General features: G+C 37.2%; 1 protein-coding gene across 2 annotated transcripts in view; it reads left to right on the top strand.

The window, feature by feature from the left end:
- MAN1C1 (mannosidase alpha class 1C member 1) overlaps nt 1-17,345 on the top strand; it is a 99,539-nt gene that overhangs the window by 15,912 nt on the left and 66,282 nt on the right. For both annotated transcript variants that reach the window (XR_011853214.1, XM_072136650.1), the window contains exons 2-3: nt 8,238-8,921; nt 10,443-10,539. Coding sequence is in view for 1 of the 2 variants with exons in the window: in XM_072136650.1 (XP_071992751.1) it covers nt 8,355-8,921; nt 10,443-10,539 (664 nt within the window). In the remaining variant the exon portion in view is untranslated. The remainder of the gene's footprint in view (nt 1-8,237; nt 8,922-10,442; nt 10,540-17,345) is intronic.

The raw sequence follows: 17,345 nt of genomic DNA, 5'->3' as shown, positions 1-17,345 counted from the left end.
ACTAAGGGAGGGCCATCCAGTTATAAGATTTAGAGGGCAATTACTTCCTCACACAGGGCACTGACTGTTTTGATTATTTTTTCCCTTAAAGGAAACCTACCACTGCTAATGGTAGGTATTAGCTGTAAACCCCGGGCACCAGCTCAGGGTGAGCTGGTGCCGGAGCTTACCTTTGCTAGTGTTTTAAACCGCTATATCGCGGTTTAAACACATTTTGATGAACAGACCCAAGCTAGCTTCGGCGTTGCGCGGCCGTGCGCGCGCGTGCGCCTCCATAGGAAGTGCCGGAGGCGTCATGCGCGCAGCGCCGAAGCTACCTCGGGTCTGTTCATCAAAATGTGTTTAAACCACGATATAGGTAAGCTCGGGCACCAGCTCACCCTAAACTGGTGCCCGGTGTTTACAGCTAATACCTACTATTACCAGTGGTAGGTTTCCTTTAATAATAAAAATATATCACTGTCTCTGTGACTTCTTTATTCCACCTTAGATCAGTCAGCATAAACCTAGTGACATTTTACCTTTCTTAAAAAAAAATACCATTACTTTCATGATCCTGGCATATGAAATCAGACAGGCTGTTTGTGATCCATCTTTTACATATAGTCATTGCCATTCTCTGGGATTCTGCAATTACTCCATTGAATGAAGAGGAATCAATAGAAAGCTATTATGTATTGTGAACATGCTCCAGTCTTTTAAGTGTACTTAATGTTTCAGGGTTGGAGTCCTCGTTCTTCAACTGTAAAATTTAAAATGCAAAATTATTTTGATATTATAATATATAGAATTGACTGCCTCCCATTGTTTTATGGAAATATCAAGTTAAATGTAGCAAGTCCACCTCTGAATTGCAAAAAAACTAAATTAAGGACCTGTGGGTGGTTGAGTGCACCAAAACGCCCTGACAGGTCCCTTTTAAGAAAAACTAAATTTAGACTGACCTAGTTAAAGTCCTGACCTTAATCTGATACAGATCCTGTGGCGTGACCTTTCATGCACGGAAACCCTCCAATGTAGGTGATTTACAATAATTCTGCAAAGATGAGCGACCTAAATTCCTCCAGAGCATGTAAAAGACTCATTGGCAGTTATCACAAATGCTTGATTTAGGGAGAAACCACTTTTTCACACATAACCTTGTAGGTTTTGATTACTTTTCCCCTTCATTTAAAAACTGCATTTAGTGTTATGTCTAATCTTTATAATTTTTTGGATATCTGATATATTAAAGTATGACAAAAATCCAAAATCATAAAGGGGCAAATAAAGTCTCATTTTATAAAAACTACAGCAAAAACACCAGTGACTGATGAGTCAGGGTCTTTATTGCTTTCTGATGCGACCCCGCAAATTGGGCAAAATATATTTTGTAATGCACTATTGTGTGGGGGCTCCAAACAGATAACTCCTGTCCGTCACGCCCATATTTGAGGAAATTTGGGCAGGGGTTTTCTTGTTGAATAAATTTCAATATGGTGTATGCTACATGGATGACTTAAAGAAAATCTGTCTTCACAATATTTGTTATCCATAAGATGTTATCCTCCTTTCTTCTGAAATGTATGTTTAAAATCAAGCTAATTAGCCTGAAGGGCCCCTAGGACTGTAACCAGAGCCCCTCCATAGTGCAGGTTCACAGGCTGTAACAGTGTGCAAGGAGCACTTATCTCCTCCCACTCTGTGCTGAAACAGAGATTACATCAAAAAGAAGCAGATGGGAAGTGCTGAGGGAACAGGGGAGAGTTGGAGAGAGTGTAACAGCCTGTGAATTAGCAACATGGAGGGGCTTTGGTAACATGCCCAGAAGCCCTTCAGGCTCATTAGCATAATTTTAAAAGTTGATTTTAGGAGGAATGAGGCTATGGATAACAAATATAAGATGATTTCCACAGTCATAATGCCTGGAGATATAAGTTAGTGTCCCTGGTTTATCATGCTTGATTTTGATTCCTTTTAAATATATACCAAGTCCTAACATATTAATGTTAATGTTTTCTAAAATCATGTTAATATATTTTAACAATTATTGTAAGCACTTGATTTCTTCCCTTCTCAACAACTGTTCAATTGTAAAAACAGAATCTATACAATTGTATCAGGCAAAAACATTTATTCAAGATTAGATTCTGTACTTATTTTCTTCTTTTGTTTGTTATTATTATGTATAGCATAAATTCAAAACAACAAAGGAACATTTTGTATATTAACGCGTACCCTAATTTGTAAAACCATTTTATTTAAACTTCAAAAAAGTAGAAACAGAAATGAAGTTTCTAATGATCTGGATAGTATTCTATCACATGATAACGTGGCTCTGTAAAGACACAAGTTTATCAGGTGATAGAATACTATCCATGTCTGTGTTGAAGTTTTAGAAGCTTTAGCCTATTATCTTTATCTGTCTGCTGTCTGTGTAAAACAGGAAAAACAAATATTTTCTTTGTTAAAATATAATATAATAATATATATTACCAGTTTTAGTATTATCACCTGTTCTATTGATTTATGAAATTTAAAATACAATTTAATTGTTAACAGATTTCTCATCTTATGGAACTTGTCCCATTGTCCTGTTCATAATTCTCATAGTAATAGATGAATAACTTTTTTCTTTGACAATTCATTAAAAGGTTTATAATACATTGGTGAATTGTTTTGCCAAGTTTGAGATGAGCTTTTTGTGATTGTAAGAAAATAACAGCCATATGAATACTCTCATTTTGTACTGGGAATAAAAATTAAATATACTATTTAATGCCTATTCTGTGTATCATTTATTAGGTAAAAATTGCTACTTCATTGAACTAAGTTGTTCCTTTATGGTAAAAAAACTCCATAATCTGAAAAATTGCCACTGATCTTTTAGAGACATTGAGCCATCAAGGCCGTGTGATCAGACAATCTTTTGCTGCCACTAAAATATTTTGTGTTTCCATATACACTGCAGTTCCCCAATACCTGTTGAGAGAGCTGCCACACAGTGCCTTTAACTCCCGTTGCTTACAAAAATAGAACAGTCATGAATTCCTATGGCAACCTCTCCTACTCATTCACATTTACACACAAGTTAAATCTAATGAGTTGGAAAGCCAGGGCAGAACACAATATCATTGTAGAAGAGAGATATTAAATCTTCAGAAGAAATGGTCTGTGTCCACTTGGTACAACTCATTTACAATGTTGCCTTGAATTTTTATTTTAAGGGTTCTGTCCAAAATCCATTTGATCTCAAAAATAAACAATGTAAGTATTAAGTCTCCATTATCTTTTGTTGCTGTGAAGGCTTTTTACTTGTGTGCACCACATCCCAGGCATTTTAAGAATTCTGATATGAACTGTGACAGATAGTATGAACACTTTCCTCACAAGATAGGCTGGTTACTTGCTGTAGAATATCAGACATTAATTTTGTTCAAATTTTGTTCTAATTATTTATTTTCGCATAGCCAACTCTTTAAATATGTTACAGGATTAATAAATACATGATTTGGAAAGCTCTACAGAATATGATGGCGCTATATAAATAAGCGCCATCATACTTTTGACAGGATGGATTTATATAAAATATTGTAGCATGCCCTCAAATTTCAGAACACCCTCTGACACACCCAGCTATGTTAGGTTTTATTTATAAGACTCTGATCTTCAGAAACATTCAAGATAATTTCAGTTTTAGAGCTCTTACACCCCCTTTGTTGATAGCTTTTATTAGTCACTTCCCCATCCTATTAGACACGTTGATGTGTGAATATACATTCAATTGTACAATGAGACACATATTTGTAGAAGAAATGTGAAATGTATCCTTCCGCTTTCTGTATTCCATAAAAAAAAACCTGTTTCTTTATTTAATCCATTAAAAAGACGCCTTACATCTCCAGAAAGGAAGACCTATGCATTTTTGTACAAATGTCTTGGTCATGACCATAATTAAGAACTTATATTTTATACAGTTCGAAATATGTATTGCAAAGGAACAATAATCAGGATGGGGGAGTTGACTGCTTGTTTTATAAACACATTTGCATATACAGATTGGACACCTTCAACTAAGCTCCAATTTGGTTAATAGCTTCAATATTTCCGCACATAAACAGACATAAGTCATTCAATTGATTTCTGAGTAGATGGCAGTCAGTGTCACATGTTATGTTCCTATAATTCCTCCTTACAGCAATTGGCCAAACCATCGGTCCTGGTAATACGGTCTGTAGGTAACCTGAATGGCATCTTGGTCAATGCAAAAAAAAAACTGAATTTAGCTGTAGAAGTGTATAAATGTATTGTTTGTTATGGCTGTAGGACAAAGAGCAATTATACTGGACAAAATACGGCCCACTATTTGTTTTCTTCCAGAGTTTCTGCTGTTTTAGTGACAGATCTGGTTCATATAAACATTCAATTGTCACCTGATTGCCCAAGGTAATGTTATAAATGGGCCAATGGGGAATTGCTATTTCATTAAGGGAATGTTTCTTACAATATCTGTAGTTCAGCATGTTATTCTGTAATTCTTATATACTGTTCAGTATCTTCTCAATTGACTGACCATTAAAACAAATTCTATGTGAGATATTTACGTCTTGCCCTTGTTTCCTCAGTTTTCTTCAATGCTAAATAAATTCTGCCTTAGGGTGTACAAGAGTATAACACTCAATCATTCAGACAGAGGCTTAATATTTTTGACTTATGTCAGTATTTCTTTGTGGCTGCAATGGGGTTTGATTTAAATGGATCCCAGCAGAGGCTGTGAATTCCAATACAGTAAGGGGATTAGATAATATTCAGGATGAAGAAAGAAAAAGCTTGAGCTTGACCTAGTTTTAAGTGCAATGACAAATAGCAACTGTATGTAAGGGTAAAACAAAATATCCCTTCATTCAGCACCCTGATCCTTTAAATTAGATGGTAAATTGTTTAAAGTTTTGTTTCATTAGTTATATTTCAGCATCCAAAAGAAAATAATTTACTATTTTTTTGCATTACTTTCAAACACAGAATTAACCCAGGCATTTCTGGAAATGTTGTTGCATTATTAGCAATTTTTACAGGTTTTTTTACAAGTACAAATAAAACTGAAATTACAGCAAAAAGAATTAACCCAACAAACTATTTATTTTCTGAAAGAAGACACTTGCCCCATTTTCCAAATTGCATTAAGAAGTTTATAGACACCGTCATGCAATTTTGATTCAAAGTGTAAAACTGTATAAATAATGCATAAAAATTTGTGTCCCAAACAGAAAATAATTTGCCTCCCACCTCTTAAATGCAATAGAAGAACATGTGTAGAGCTCATAGATATCTCATAGTATAATGCTCATACTGAACACTCATACTTAAATATATATATCGTCTGGGTGAGTATCCGATTCTTCCCTATAAATGACCACCATGACTACCACAATCCCAGCTGTTAGTGTAGAAGGCCAGCTCGCACAGGCTCTGCTTCTAAACCCAGGCCATCGCCATGATGTAACTGTACGTTATGGTGCGGTAATTACCTGCACCTTATGACGTACATGTACTAGCATTGGCCTAATCGAATTGCAATTTTCTCTCCTTGGTGGAACCCGAAGGAAAATGCACCCCATTTATGTCAGGAAAAGATAATTACTGCAAGGCCTTCCCCACCACTAACAAAGCTACTGCGTGATCTGTCCACATAATAGGTACCACTGAAGACAGTCTCCTGCCATTCATGCATATTATTTAAACCAAAAGTGAATAACTTTGGAAAATGGAAAATTGTAAAGCTGATCAACTGGCTAAATTGTGATAGCTAAATTACTGGGTCTGGCAAGCTTTAAAACCATAGGTCTTGTAGGTTTTTTTCTGATATGTAATGGTTAGTGCCTAAAAAGTAGTTAAAGGGAAACAGGTCTGGAAAACTTAATCCCCCCACTTTGTCTTTGGACATATGTTATTGAGGTTAGTTCATCTGGTCCAATCCAACAAGGTTTATGCTTGTTATGACAAAAATTGTCGGAACACAGAGTATTACAGCTTCCTTGGTATAATACTATATCATAGTGACCATACTACCACTGTCCACTAATGAAAGTCCCTACAATGGACATGTAAGTATCAGAATTAGACCATGGAGAGTGTTTGTATGGGTTCTATGCGGCAACAAATGGAGAGATGACACCGACATAAACTATGTTGGCTCTGGACAATGTTCTGCTGGAAAAGCTTGGGTCCTGGCATTCAAATGTTTTATCGACATGTGCCTCCTACCAAAACATTAGTACAGATCTAGTACAACCTTGAAAAATTTGTTCAGGAATGCTATGAGGAATATACCTGTAATATTGGAATCTGTTGTTGGAATATATATGTTTCTCATATATAAGTATTTCAGGAGTACACTTTTCTGTAGCAGAGGAAAATTCCTAGCTGCTACAATCAACCTGCAAGAGAGTAAAGTGTAAACAAGTGCATTCATGGTGCTTTAAGCTAATTAGTACTCATTAGTCTACCATTGTTACTCACAGTGTCTAAAAGCAATGCTAGTGACATTTATACAGAAGAGATCTCAAGAAAGAACAATGCAGAAGGCAGGCCGGAGATTATACTCTTAAAATAATTAATCAATTGCCGGACTGATGTGCAGTTTGATAGTAGCTCCATTATTATTTTTAGCAGGAAAATATGAATCTTGAATAACTTCAGAGCTTCAGAGCTCAGTCACCATTTATGGCACCAATGGATTATAAATAAGAAAATAAAACAACTTAAACAAAATGTTCTACCATAGATCTTCTATAAATGAGTCTCCATGGTAACAGACTAACTTGATTTAGTGCTTATCTTTGTCATATTTCATACCATTGTGTCCCCTATATATACATACATTTATGTTGATGTAAAAACTGGAAGGTCAATAAGACATAGCGGAAAGATACAAGGGAGAATGACTGCAGGATCATACTACTCTGAGGCTATTTACATTATTTTTCCACGGAGGTCTACTGAGAGGTTCTACACCCAAAATGAAGAAATGACTCATTTAGTTCCTACATTTTTAACACTTTTGTGACTAGTAGGACAAAAGAATGTAGCTTAGTTATAAGGGTGTGACTTTACTTGAAAATGGGGTGTGAGATAAAAATGATAAAAATGAATCAAAATTTGGTGTATATAAAAATGTATTAAACAATGTCAGCTCTACCATTCAGAATCATACGCTTAGATAAATCTGGGTATGTTTAAGACTTAAGGTGCAATTTAAAAACCAATGCTTTAATTACCATATTTTTTGGACCATGGTCATGCAGGTGCATGGCTCGCTATACCATACACCTCCGATTACTGTCTGTGATAAAATGAGCCCTGCACTTGTCTGATCATGGTCAGATTTCTGCCCACTAGTCCCAAACATAGACACATTCCATAGACTGACAGCAAGCGGAAATCTAGAAATCTGTGAAAAATTAATACAGAAAGTATTATGTAAAATTAATACCCCTTTAACTCCATAACAACTATTATTAAATCTATTTCCCAATTTTCTAAGAAAGAACAATGTGAGTACTTATAGGTTCGAAATGGGATCTGTTCTGCTGCTAGGGCTGAAATTATTAAAAACTGGAAATCTGCCTTGTATCCTAAAATTTTTTATGTAATTCGTGGGGTCAATGAAAATTGGAAGATTGAACAGTGCATGTGGGAATATGGCGTATATATATATATATATATATATTTTTTTTTTTTTTTTGTACTGTTTGAAGTTAAATGATGTTTGTTCTAGAATGCCTGCACCTCTTTTAAAAGAACTAAAAGCCACATTTGCTTGAGTGTGATCAATAACTCAAATTCATCATTCCAAAAATAGATTTTAATAAATCAAGGGTAAACTATGAAAAATGTCAATGTGTAATTAGAAGTAAAGTTTGCAGTGGGCCTGACATCCTTCTGCTAATACTGCATGAAAGACGAGGACTAAAGATTGGCTGGTTAGAATGACTTACCCATGTACAATCAATTGCTCTCCAAGGATGTTGGGAGATTGACATGATTCTTAATGACTACCTTCTTGACTACATTCTTAATGACTACCAAATAATTCCCTACTAATGGTTCTATTTAAAGTACATTTTTATTTGTAACATTCTGAAAATAAAGAGTAGCTGGATCAATATTCTTGTGTATAGAAGTTCATACTTCTGTTTTATAAACCTTCAATTTATGATTGTTTATTAATTTATTTTTATCTGCTAAAAATATTACAGGTGTCAGCACTCCAGCATCTTCATGGTTCAACTATCATTGTCAACTATCATTTTAAAGACAAGCTAAATTCCAAGGACAATGTCTATGCAATGTTAGTCCAAGTCATAGAGTTATAAATGCAAATTAAAAAAATGTTTCTTAGAAAAATTTCTGGGATATTTCCAGCTGGATTTGGACTTCGTCTGTCACAGAAATTTGTATTTTTATTGTTTCTGTCTGGATTTATTACACTATGCTTTGGGACACTGTTTCTCTTACCAGACACATCAAAATTTAGAAGAATATTTTTATCTAGTACACAGAGCCAGAATGGTGAAAGATTACACAACTATGCTAGTAAGAAAATGAACAAAAAAACTGTTGAAGATCAAAAGTCACTGCTACGGAATACAAATCAAGAAAAGTGGAGATCAAAAGACAAGTTTGATGTGGATGTAAAACCACTGGGATTTATCGCCAGCAACTATAAAACACAAAAAGAAGATATGTCATTGAACAGAGAACACATAGTAAGTGCTAAAGCCAAAAATAAAGAAAGCATGATACCTGCAGCTCAGAAGAACCACGCTGACTTTGTTTTTGATTACAAAGCATTTAAAAAATCCCTAAAATATCCACCACTGGGAAATCAACCGGAATCAAATGATTCAGAAATATGGGAAAAAAGAAACAAGATAAAGGAGGTAACTATACAATCTAAGCACTGATATGTCATTGTTGTATGATTTCTTCTATAAAATATGATTACTTGCCCTGGATAAAATTAAATCTACTACCAGGATGAAGGAGTGTAAACCAAGAACTTTGACACTGGTGTGTGCCCCCTCTGGTAGTATCCACTTTTCCTTTAGCTTCTTATGCTGTTGTTTTTACATAAAAAGACTTTAAACATTATATAAATGAGCCTGAGCCCCTCTGGTTTATTGGCAGAATTTTTTAAGCCTTTTTTTAGTAAAATAATGGCGTACCTAAAACATGAGCGGACATGTTTGTTTACAATCTATAATCCTGGTGGTAGATTCCCTCTAATGCATTTGTTTGTAGCTGAACCAAATTGATTATTATGGTCACCATATCTTTCTGTTTTTCCTTTTCTCAGATATTATTTTTATAATTGTGGACTGTGGACAGAGAGAAAAGACAGAATTATTAAAAAAAACCATTAATCTAATACTTCAATCGCAGCAAAGTTGAAAATATTATTTCATGTATCTGTGGCACCTATTTCTTGGCAGCTTGAGAAAATATGCTTGCCTTCATAAACTATCATTCTTTCTGAACTTGACCAATTTATGCATCAAAACACATCCAGTATAGTTTCATAAATTCCCGAAGTCCTAAAAATAAGATTTATGAAGTGAATTGATCACAGTGAAGAAGAATTATGACGATGAGTCATCATGAATGATAACAGAAGCAATGACTAGATGATAGCTAAGGCTGGGCTATAATTTTGCAGGAGGAAAGCTGAAATTAGAAGGGGTTTGCCCATACTTTTCAAGGAAAACTGGGAAATGTATTCTCCAAAGTAGCATTGGTGTTTTGGACTTCAATTCATATTGTTAGAGATGCATGCCTTTGGGATTAAAGGTTAGAATTGAAAAAAACAAACAATTGAGGATCGTACATTGTGCATTTACTATTTCAAACTAATCAATAGGGTATCTGTTTTTTGTATGAGAGGACATGTTCTTTCAAGTGCTCTCTAGCAGTTCTGCATGGAACATGTGTGTTATAATTCTAGCTGTTGCTACCAATAACAATTGAACTTATGTAAAATGACCCCCTAATGAATGGAGCAGTAAGTTGAACATGCAAGCTCATGCTCCATTCATCTCCTTCAGACTGCCAAATAAAGGCAGCTTCATTAAGCTAAATTAATGGGAAATGTCTCTATGCAAGATGTCACCTCAAACATACCGAGTATGTGGGGTCTTCATCTGTAATTGGTGGGCCTAGCTGTGGATAGGTTATAACTAGTTAACTTTGTCCAAGCCATTTGAATAGACATTACATAGATGTTATTAAATTGACATTTCTATACAGGTCCTCTTCCATTTTCCCTTTATCTGTTTTTTATCTGAGTAACTAACTTTCATTATATATGTTTCAAATAATCAACACAGTTAATGTAATCTTAGATGTTTTTGTACATGCCACTAAAGATATATAGTTTACAGAATATATCATTTTTTTCACAACAGATGATGAAATTTGCATGGGAAAGCTATAAGAGATATGCTTGGGGAGAGAATGAACTGCGTCCAGTAACTAAAGATGGACATTTTGGAAGCCTATTTGGTAAGGTGAAAGGTCAAAATCAGTTACATAAACATATAAAATTTGAATTCCCTATCTAATTGCTACAAACATAATGCATATCCTATATTAACAGATGTTAACCTAATTTCAGTGTAGGCAGACATAAAACAGTAAAAAATAAACAAATGCCATTGTAACAAGCAACAGATAAAGACCTACAGTGCTATTCAAACAGTTTGACTTTGTACCCTCCCAGTCACTAATTTACCACTTTACAAGAATATTTTCTCAGGCCATATTGCAAAGCTAAAAGCCTCGGCATCTGGAGGTATGGTATAAATAGCACTGGCCCAGTTGGACAGAAGGGGTCATCTGTAAGTTGGGTGTTCTTAAGAAGGGGGCTGCATGTACTGGGAAAGAGAGCTTGCTAGCAATTAAGTCCTAGCTGAGCAGTGATGTTTGGGGAGGAATAAGCTAGTGTACGCACTGACTCTTTAAGCTGAGAGCCAACAAATATACTCTGTGGGAGCTGTAGTCAATTCTGAATACAACAACTGTATTAAGGCAGGGGATGTGGCCAGAAGCAAAACCCAATGTTACAGTTACAGTTCCCCTTCCCCTTTACACTTCTCTTCTTTGTTCAAGAAGTAAAAGAAACCACTTGACTTCAAGTGCATCAGTGTTTTCAGGACCTCTATACTGGGCCAAAGCCATTTCAATCTAAAATGTTAAAATGTTTTCCTTCTTGTGGACCAGATGACCACTGGGGGAAGAAACAGAAGATTAGTAATAATGGTTGATGACTTCTGGTTTTAGCAAAAAGAAGGATTCAGGGATCCTGAGACTAGGAGGTAAATGTAGCTTGTAGGACACATGCAGTTGTGTAAAAGGACTCCAATGGGCCCAGTGAAAACTTCAAGACCCCATATGCTTAAACCCCCCCTGCTATCACCAATTAAGCCTATGGGAAAAATACATTGAAAATAGCACAACTATACCAATATATATATATATATATATATATATATATATATATATATATATATACACTCACCGGCCACTTTATTAGGTACACCTGTCCAACTGCTAACTGCTCGTTAACACTTAATTTCTAATCAGCCAATCACATGGCGGCAACTCAGTGCATTTAGGCATGTAGATATGGTCAAGACAATCTCCTGCAGTTCAAACCGAGCATCAGTATGGGGAAGAAAGGTGATTTGAGTGCCTTTGAATGTGGCATGGTTGTTGGTGCCAGAAGGGCTGGTCTGAGTATTTCAGAAACTGCTGATCTACTGGGATTTTCATGCAAAACCGTCTCTAGGGTTTACAGAGAATGGTCCAAAAAAGAAAAAACATCCAGTGTGCGGCAGTTCTGTGGGCGGAAATGCCTTATTGATGCCAGAGGTCAGAGGAGAATGGTCAGACTGGTTCGAGCTGATAGAAAGGCAACGGTGACTCAAATCGCCACCCGTTACAACCAAGGTAGGCAGAAGAGCATCTCTGAACGCACAGTACATCAAACTTTGAGGCAGATGGGCTACAGCAGCAGAAGACCACACCGGGTGCCACTCCTTTCAGCTAAGAACAGGAAACTGAGGCTACAATTTGCACAAGCTCATCGAAATTAGACAGTAGAAGATTGGAAAAACGTTGCCTGGTCTGATGCGTCTCGATTTCTGCTGCGACATTCGGATGGTAGGGTGAGAATTTAGCGTCAACAACATGAAAGCATGGATCCATCCTGCCTTGTATCAACGGTTCAGGCTGGTGGTGGTGGTGTCATGGTGTGGGGAATATTTTCTTGCCACTCTTTGGGGCCCTTGGTACCAATTGAGCATCGTTGCAACGCCACAGCCTACCTGAGTATTGTTGCTGACCATGTCCATCCCTTTATGACCACAATGTACCCAACATCTGATGGCTACTTTCAGCAGGATAATGCGCCATGTCATAAAGCTGGAATCATCTCAGACTGGTTTCTTGAACATGACAATGAGTTCACTGTACTCAAATGGCCTCCACAGTCACCAGATCTCAATCCAATAGAGCATCTTTGGGATGTGGTGGAACGGGAGATTTGCATCATGGATGTGCAGCCGACAAATCTGCGGCAACTGTGTGATGCCATCATGTCAATATGGACCAAAATCTCTGAGGAATGCTTCCAGCACCTTGTTGAATCTATGCCACGAAGAATTTAGGCAGTTCTGAAGGCAAAAGGGGGTCCAACCCGTTACTAGTATGGTGTACCTAATAAAGTGGCACACATAAATATATGCCAGAAAGTAAATATATGTCAGCAATGAATATAAGGCACACATAAATATAAAGGAGCTAGCAATAGATTTTCTGCCTACCAGGGATGCCATTACCTTTGTTTTGCTTTCGTCTTCACATTTTAATTAATTATGCGTAACAGTTCAGATCTATTAGATAATGAAGTACCAATAAGTGGTTTGACTGAACAGTCATAAGAACGACATGGCGATGAAGTTTCAGACTCTACACACACCTCTTGACTCGCTGCTGGTTCTGGCATTGTGCTAGGTAGTCTTACAATGTTCATTTTCTGGGAATAGGAAGTATGCATTTTAAGCTAAAACAGTGTTTTTAGGTTTATTAGTGAAACTTTGGTGACAGGTTCCCTTTAAACCTCTGAGGCTCCCAAGCACCCCCCTCCCCCTCCTCACAACAGAACACTGCCCTGGAATGTGCACATAGAAAGAGAAGTGCTTTATACTGCTACATCATGTAGCTAAGTCGAGAAGACTTATTTAAAAATGCACAATAAAGCTTGATGACTAAAATGGTACATGTTTTAAGCTTAGTCCCACGCCATTATACTTGTTGCAATGAGGGACATTTATAATATGCCGGAGCTACATTGGCAAATCCCCTTTACAGCCATGGATACATCAGAATTAAACTTAGCCTGCAAACTTTGGGCCTGAATGTTCACAGACTATAGCGAGTGCTCACCCCTTTTGCCGCATGACTCCTTTACACGCATCCACCCAACCTTGGAGCTTATAGGCCAAAGACTGGAGTGCAAGTCCTGATAATGGTCTCCGAGTATGTGTTTGTATTGTATTTGTAAAGTATACATACAGATGTAGCAAACATTTCTATAACCCATAACATGATATATTTTAATCAGCTGGGGGGGGGCACTTTTATGAGATTTGTCCTGGAAACGAAAGAACCTAGAAACTTCCCTGGTTTCTGAACTTTGACTTTACTTTTTAGCCATCATTTTGAAGAATTGCATATAAAGAGGTTATACAATCTTTTCCTCATCACTTGTAGTTTTGCACAGCCACAAGTGAGCTGTATTGAAACACTTATAAGCAATAATATTATTAAAACATATATTTGGGTTCCTGTGCATCTAACATAAGATGGGGAATATTTTCAAGTTTACTGTGAACATTGTAATATTTGTATGTGTCTTTAAAACTGACATGTTTTTAAACATAAAAAGTCATATTTGATAACAATTTCCAGAGCAATGTGAGAGTTGCCAACATGTACAGCTGTGGATATTAATGTGAAAAACTACTAATTATGAATTTCATGCCAATCTTAGTAAGCTAATAAGGATTACCTAGCAGCTCTCCAGACATGACCTAGAAGCTCTCACATGTCCAGACATTGGGTTATATGAATTTCTATGTTCTATGTGGTGATCCTGTTTTTATTCTTAATAGAAACATATGAACAGATTGAAGACTAGCTGTTACCAGTTGGTTGTGTGTCTTTACTATCTCTGATAATCTACAATTATTGTTGACAATAATACTGTATAGAGACAACCCTTTAACAAAGGAAATGGAAATAACCGCTTGTCAGTTCACTCATATATTTTGTGGAGGAATAACGTAGAAATGGCAGCATTTACAATTATAAGAAAAAGATGCTTTGGAATTATTGATTCATTGGAAATACAAGTACTAATTAAAATAAGTCAGAAACATTTATAAATCAGCCTTTCAGTGATTCCATATTCAATGATAATGTATACAATTTTGACAAAGCAAACAATAAAAGAAAATGCAGCAGCTTACAAAATTTACACATTTTGACGTAGCTTGTTTTTACATCCAAAACTCAAGTACTAATCAAATGTATGATTAAAGGAAAACAACCATTTTGTTAAATAAACAACGAACTAGACGTACTCATTGTGCTCCTCTTCATTCCGATTCTGGCGCTGGTCTTCTTTAATGTTGACACGGCTGGATCGCCTAGAAAAAAGACTTCTAATTAGCAGCTAGGAGCTCGGGGACAAGATGTCTGGGCTGCTAATTATGCACGCCCATGCACTTCTCTCTCCCATGCTCCCATGTGATGTCACGTGAGAGGTGTGAACTCGGGGCGTGCATAATTAGCAGCCTGGAGAGCCGGACATCTTGTCTCCACGCTCCGGCCTTCTAATTATAAGTCTTTTTTTTCTAGGTGATTCTGGAGTGTCAATATTATAGAATTTGACATAAAAGTATAGGTATCGGAATGAAGAGGAGCTCAGGTGAGTATGTCTGGTTTGTTGTCTTGTCTGCTTTAATGCCATTCAGTCTTCTACTGTCCAATTTCGATGAGCTTGTGCAAATTGTAGCCTCAGTTTCCTGTTCTTAGCTGAAAGGAGTGGCACCTGGTGTGGTCTTCTGCTGCTGTAGCCCATCTGCCTCAAAGTTCGACGTACTGTGCGATCAGAGATGCTCTTCTGCCTACCTTGGTTGTAACGGGTGGCGATTTGAGTCACTGTTGCCTTTCTATCAGCTCGAACCAGTCTGCCCATTCTCCTCTGACCTCTGGCATCAACAAGGCATTTCCGCCCACAGAACTGCCGCTCACTGGATGTTTTTTTTTTTTCGGGCCATTCTCTGTAAACCCTAGAGATGGTTGTGCGTGAAAATCCCAGTAGATCAGCAGTTTCTGAAATACGCAGACCAGCCCTTCTGGCACCAACAACCATGCCACGTTCAAAGGCACTCAAATCACCTTTCTTCCCCATACTGATGCTCGGTTTGAACTGCAGGAGATTGTCTTGACCATGTCTACATGCCTAAATGCACTGAGTTGCCGCCATGTGATTGGCTGATTAGAAATTAAGTGTACCTAATAAAGTGGCCGGTGAGTGTATATATTTCATGAACTTCTTAGATCAAGCTGTTTGAAAGGGTTACAGCACTACATGGTAGTGTAGATTTCATGTTAATCCTATGTGACAAGGTATCGTGGTTGACTTGTCACTGAGGTGCCTGGCCTCGGTGAAGTAAGCCGCTAATCTTTGTCAGTAACCATAGGTTTCTGACCCTTATTTAAAAGTAGTTTAGCTGCTTGCTGCAGCTGATCTGGGCCAGCTTTTACTGGAGTAGTCTGAGAGCTGGGTGGGATCACTACTCCCAGGCCAGGTGTTTCCTTGCATTTATTAGCCAGGAGGTGTAGCAGGCTGAGAGTGTGTGGCTCCAAGCCTGAAGTGTTGGTCTTCTGTCTTTCTCCTGATGTTGTCTCAGGACTGGGTCAGACTGTATGTTGAGGATAACCTGTCTTATGTTAAAACCTTTTACCTGAAGAAAAGTCAACTTTATGTTATGCCTTCATTTTGCACCCTGCCGAAGAAAGATGTTTATTTTCATTGGTGACTTTGTTTTAAATAAACCTTCCATTATTGGACATTAATGTTTTGTTTACCTTTGTGACGAAGCCTAACCCCACACCTATTACACTTAGACTCCAAGAGCAAGAGCAAATTCAGCAGCCTGTGCTTTCTTGCTGTTTCTTAGCCTTTTTGAGTTTTGTAAATATGCGATTGGGTCCAAAACCATTATAATAATAAATAATAATCTTTATTTATATAGTGCCATCAAATTCTTTAGCACTATAAAGATTATGAGGAACATATACAAATAAAATACTACATTACAGAGTACAAACAGTCATATGGAACAATAAGATTGACCGTTGCTTTTTGTTTTCAAATAATAATACAATGCGTTCTGACTCTTTCGCTTTTTACATTATTTATGAAGTATTACACACGCACAGTTACACAACTTAAACTTATGTACCCTTAATGAGTTGTAAAAATGAGAGGCACAGGAGATTATGTGGTCCGTATATACACTGACCAAAAGACGGGCTCCTTCCAAAAGATAGCGCCATTCTTCCAAGGCAAGTTTAATAGCTAGGAGTTTACGATCCCCAATGGAGAAATTCCTCTCGGCAGCAGAGAACGTTTTAGAGAAAAACCTATGTTAGGCCTATGGAACCTTTCTGGGTGATAACATCTCCAGGACCTACTGAGGAAGCATCCACTTCAAGTTGGAATGGTTTCTCAGTGTCAGGCCATGTAACAACAGGGGCAGAAGCAAATGCAGACTTAAGCTTGGAAAATGCTTCTTCAGCCACCAGAAGCCAGAGTTTAGGATTAGCGTTCTTCTTAACGCCATAATGGGAGACACGAGAGAAGAAAAATGTGGTATAAACTGCCGGTAGTAAAAGACGAAAACCAGGAATCTCTGTAGGGCACGAAGTCCTACTGGGCGAGGCCACTAAAGTACCACAGATAACAGTGGCATAACTAGACTCACCTGGGCCCAAGGGCAAAATGCCTAACAGGCCCCACCACGACCTAACCGTGAACAACAATATTGCTGCGCTCACAAGTTGCATTTTGAGACGCAATCCAAAGGCTCCAACTGTGATCACATGCTGGTGTAACATTAAAGGGGTATCCTCATTTCAGCACATAATATAGTTTGTGTAATCAAAAGTTATACAATTTTTCAATATACTTTCTGTATTAATTCCTCATGATTTTCTAGATCTCTGCTTGCTGTCTT

Source organism: Engystomops pustulosus, chromosome 2 (genome assembly GCF_040894005.1).
Source record: "Engystomops pustulosus chromosome 2, aEngPut4.maternal, whole genome shotgun sequence".
Lineage (NCBI taxonomy): Eukaryota > Metazoa > Chordata > Amphibia > Anura > Leptodactylidae > Engystomops > Engystomops pustulosus.
Note: the sequence above shows the minus strand (reverse complement) of the source record. Positions and strands in the feature narration are given on the sequence as shown.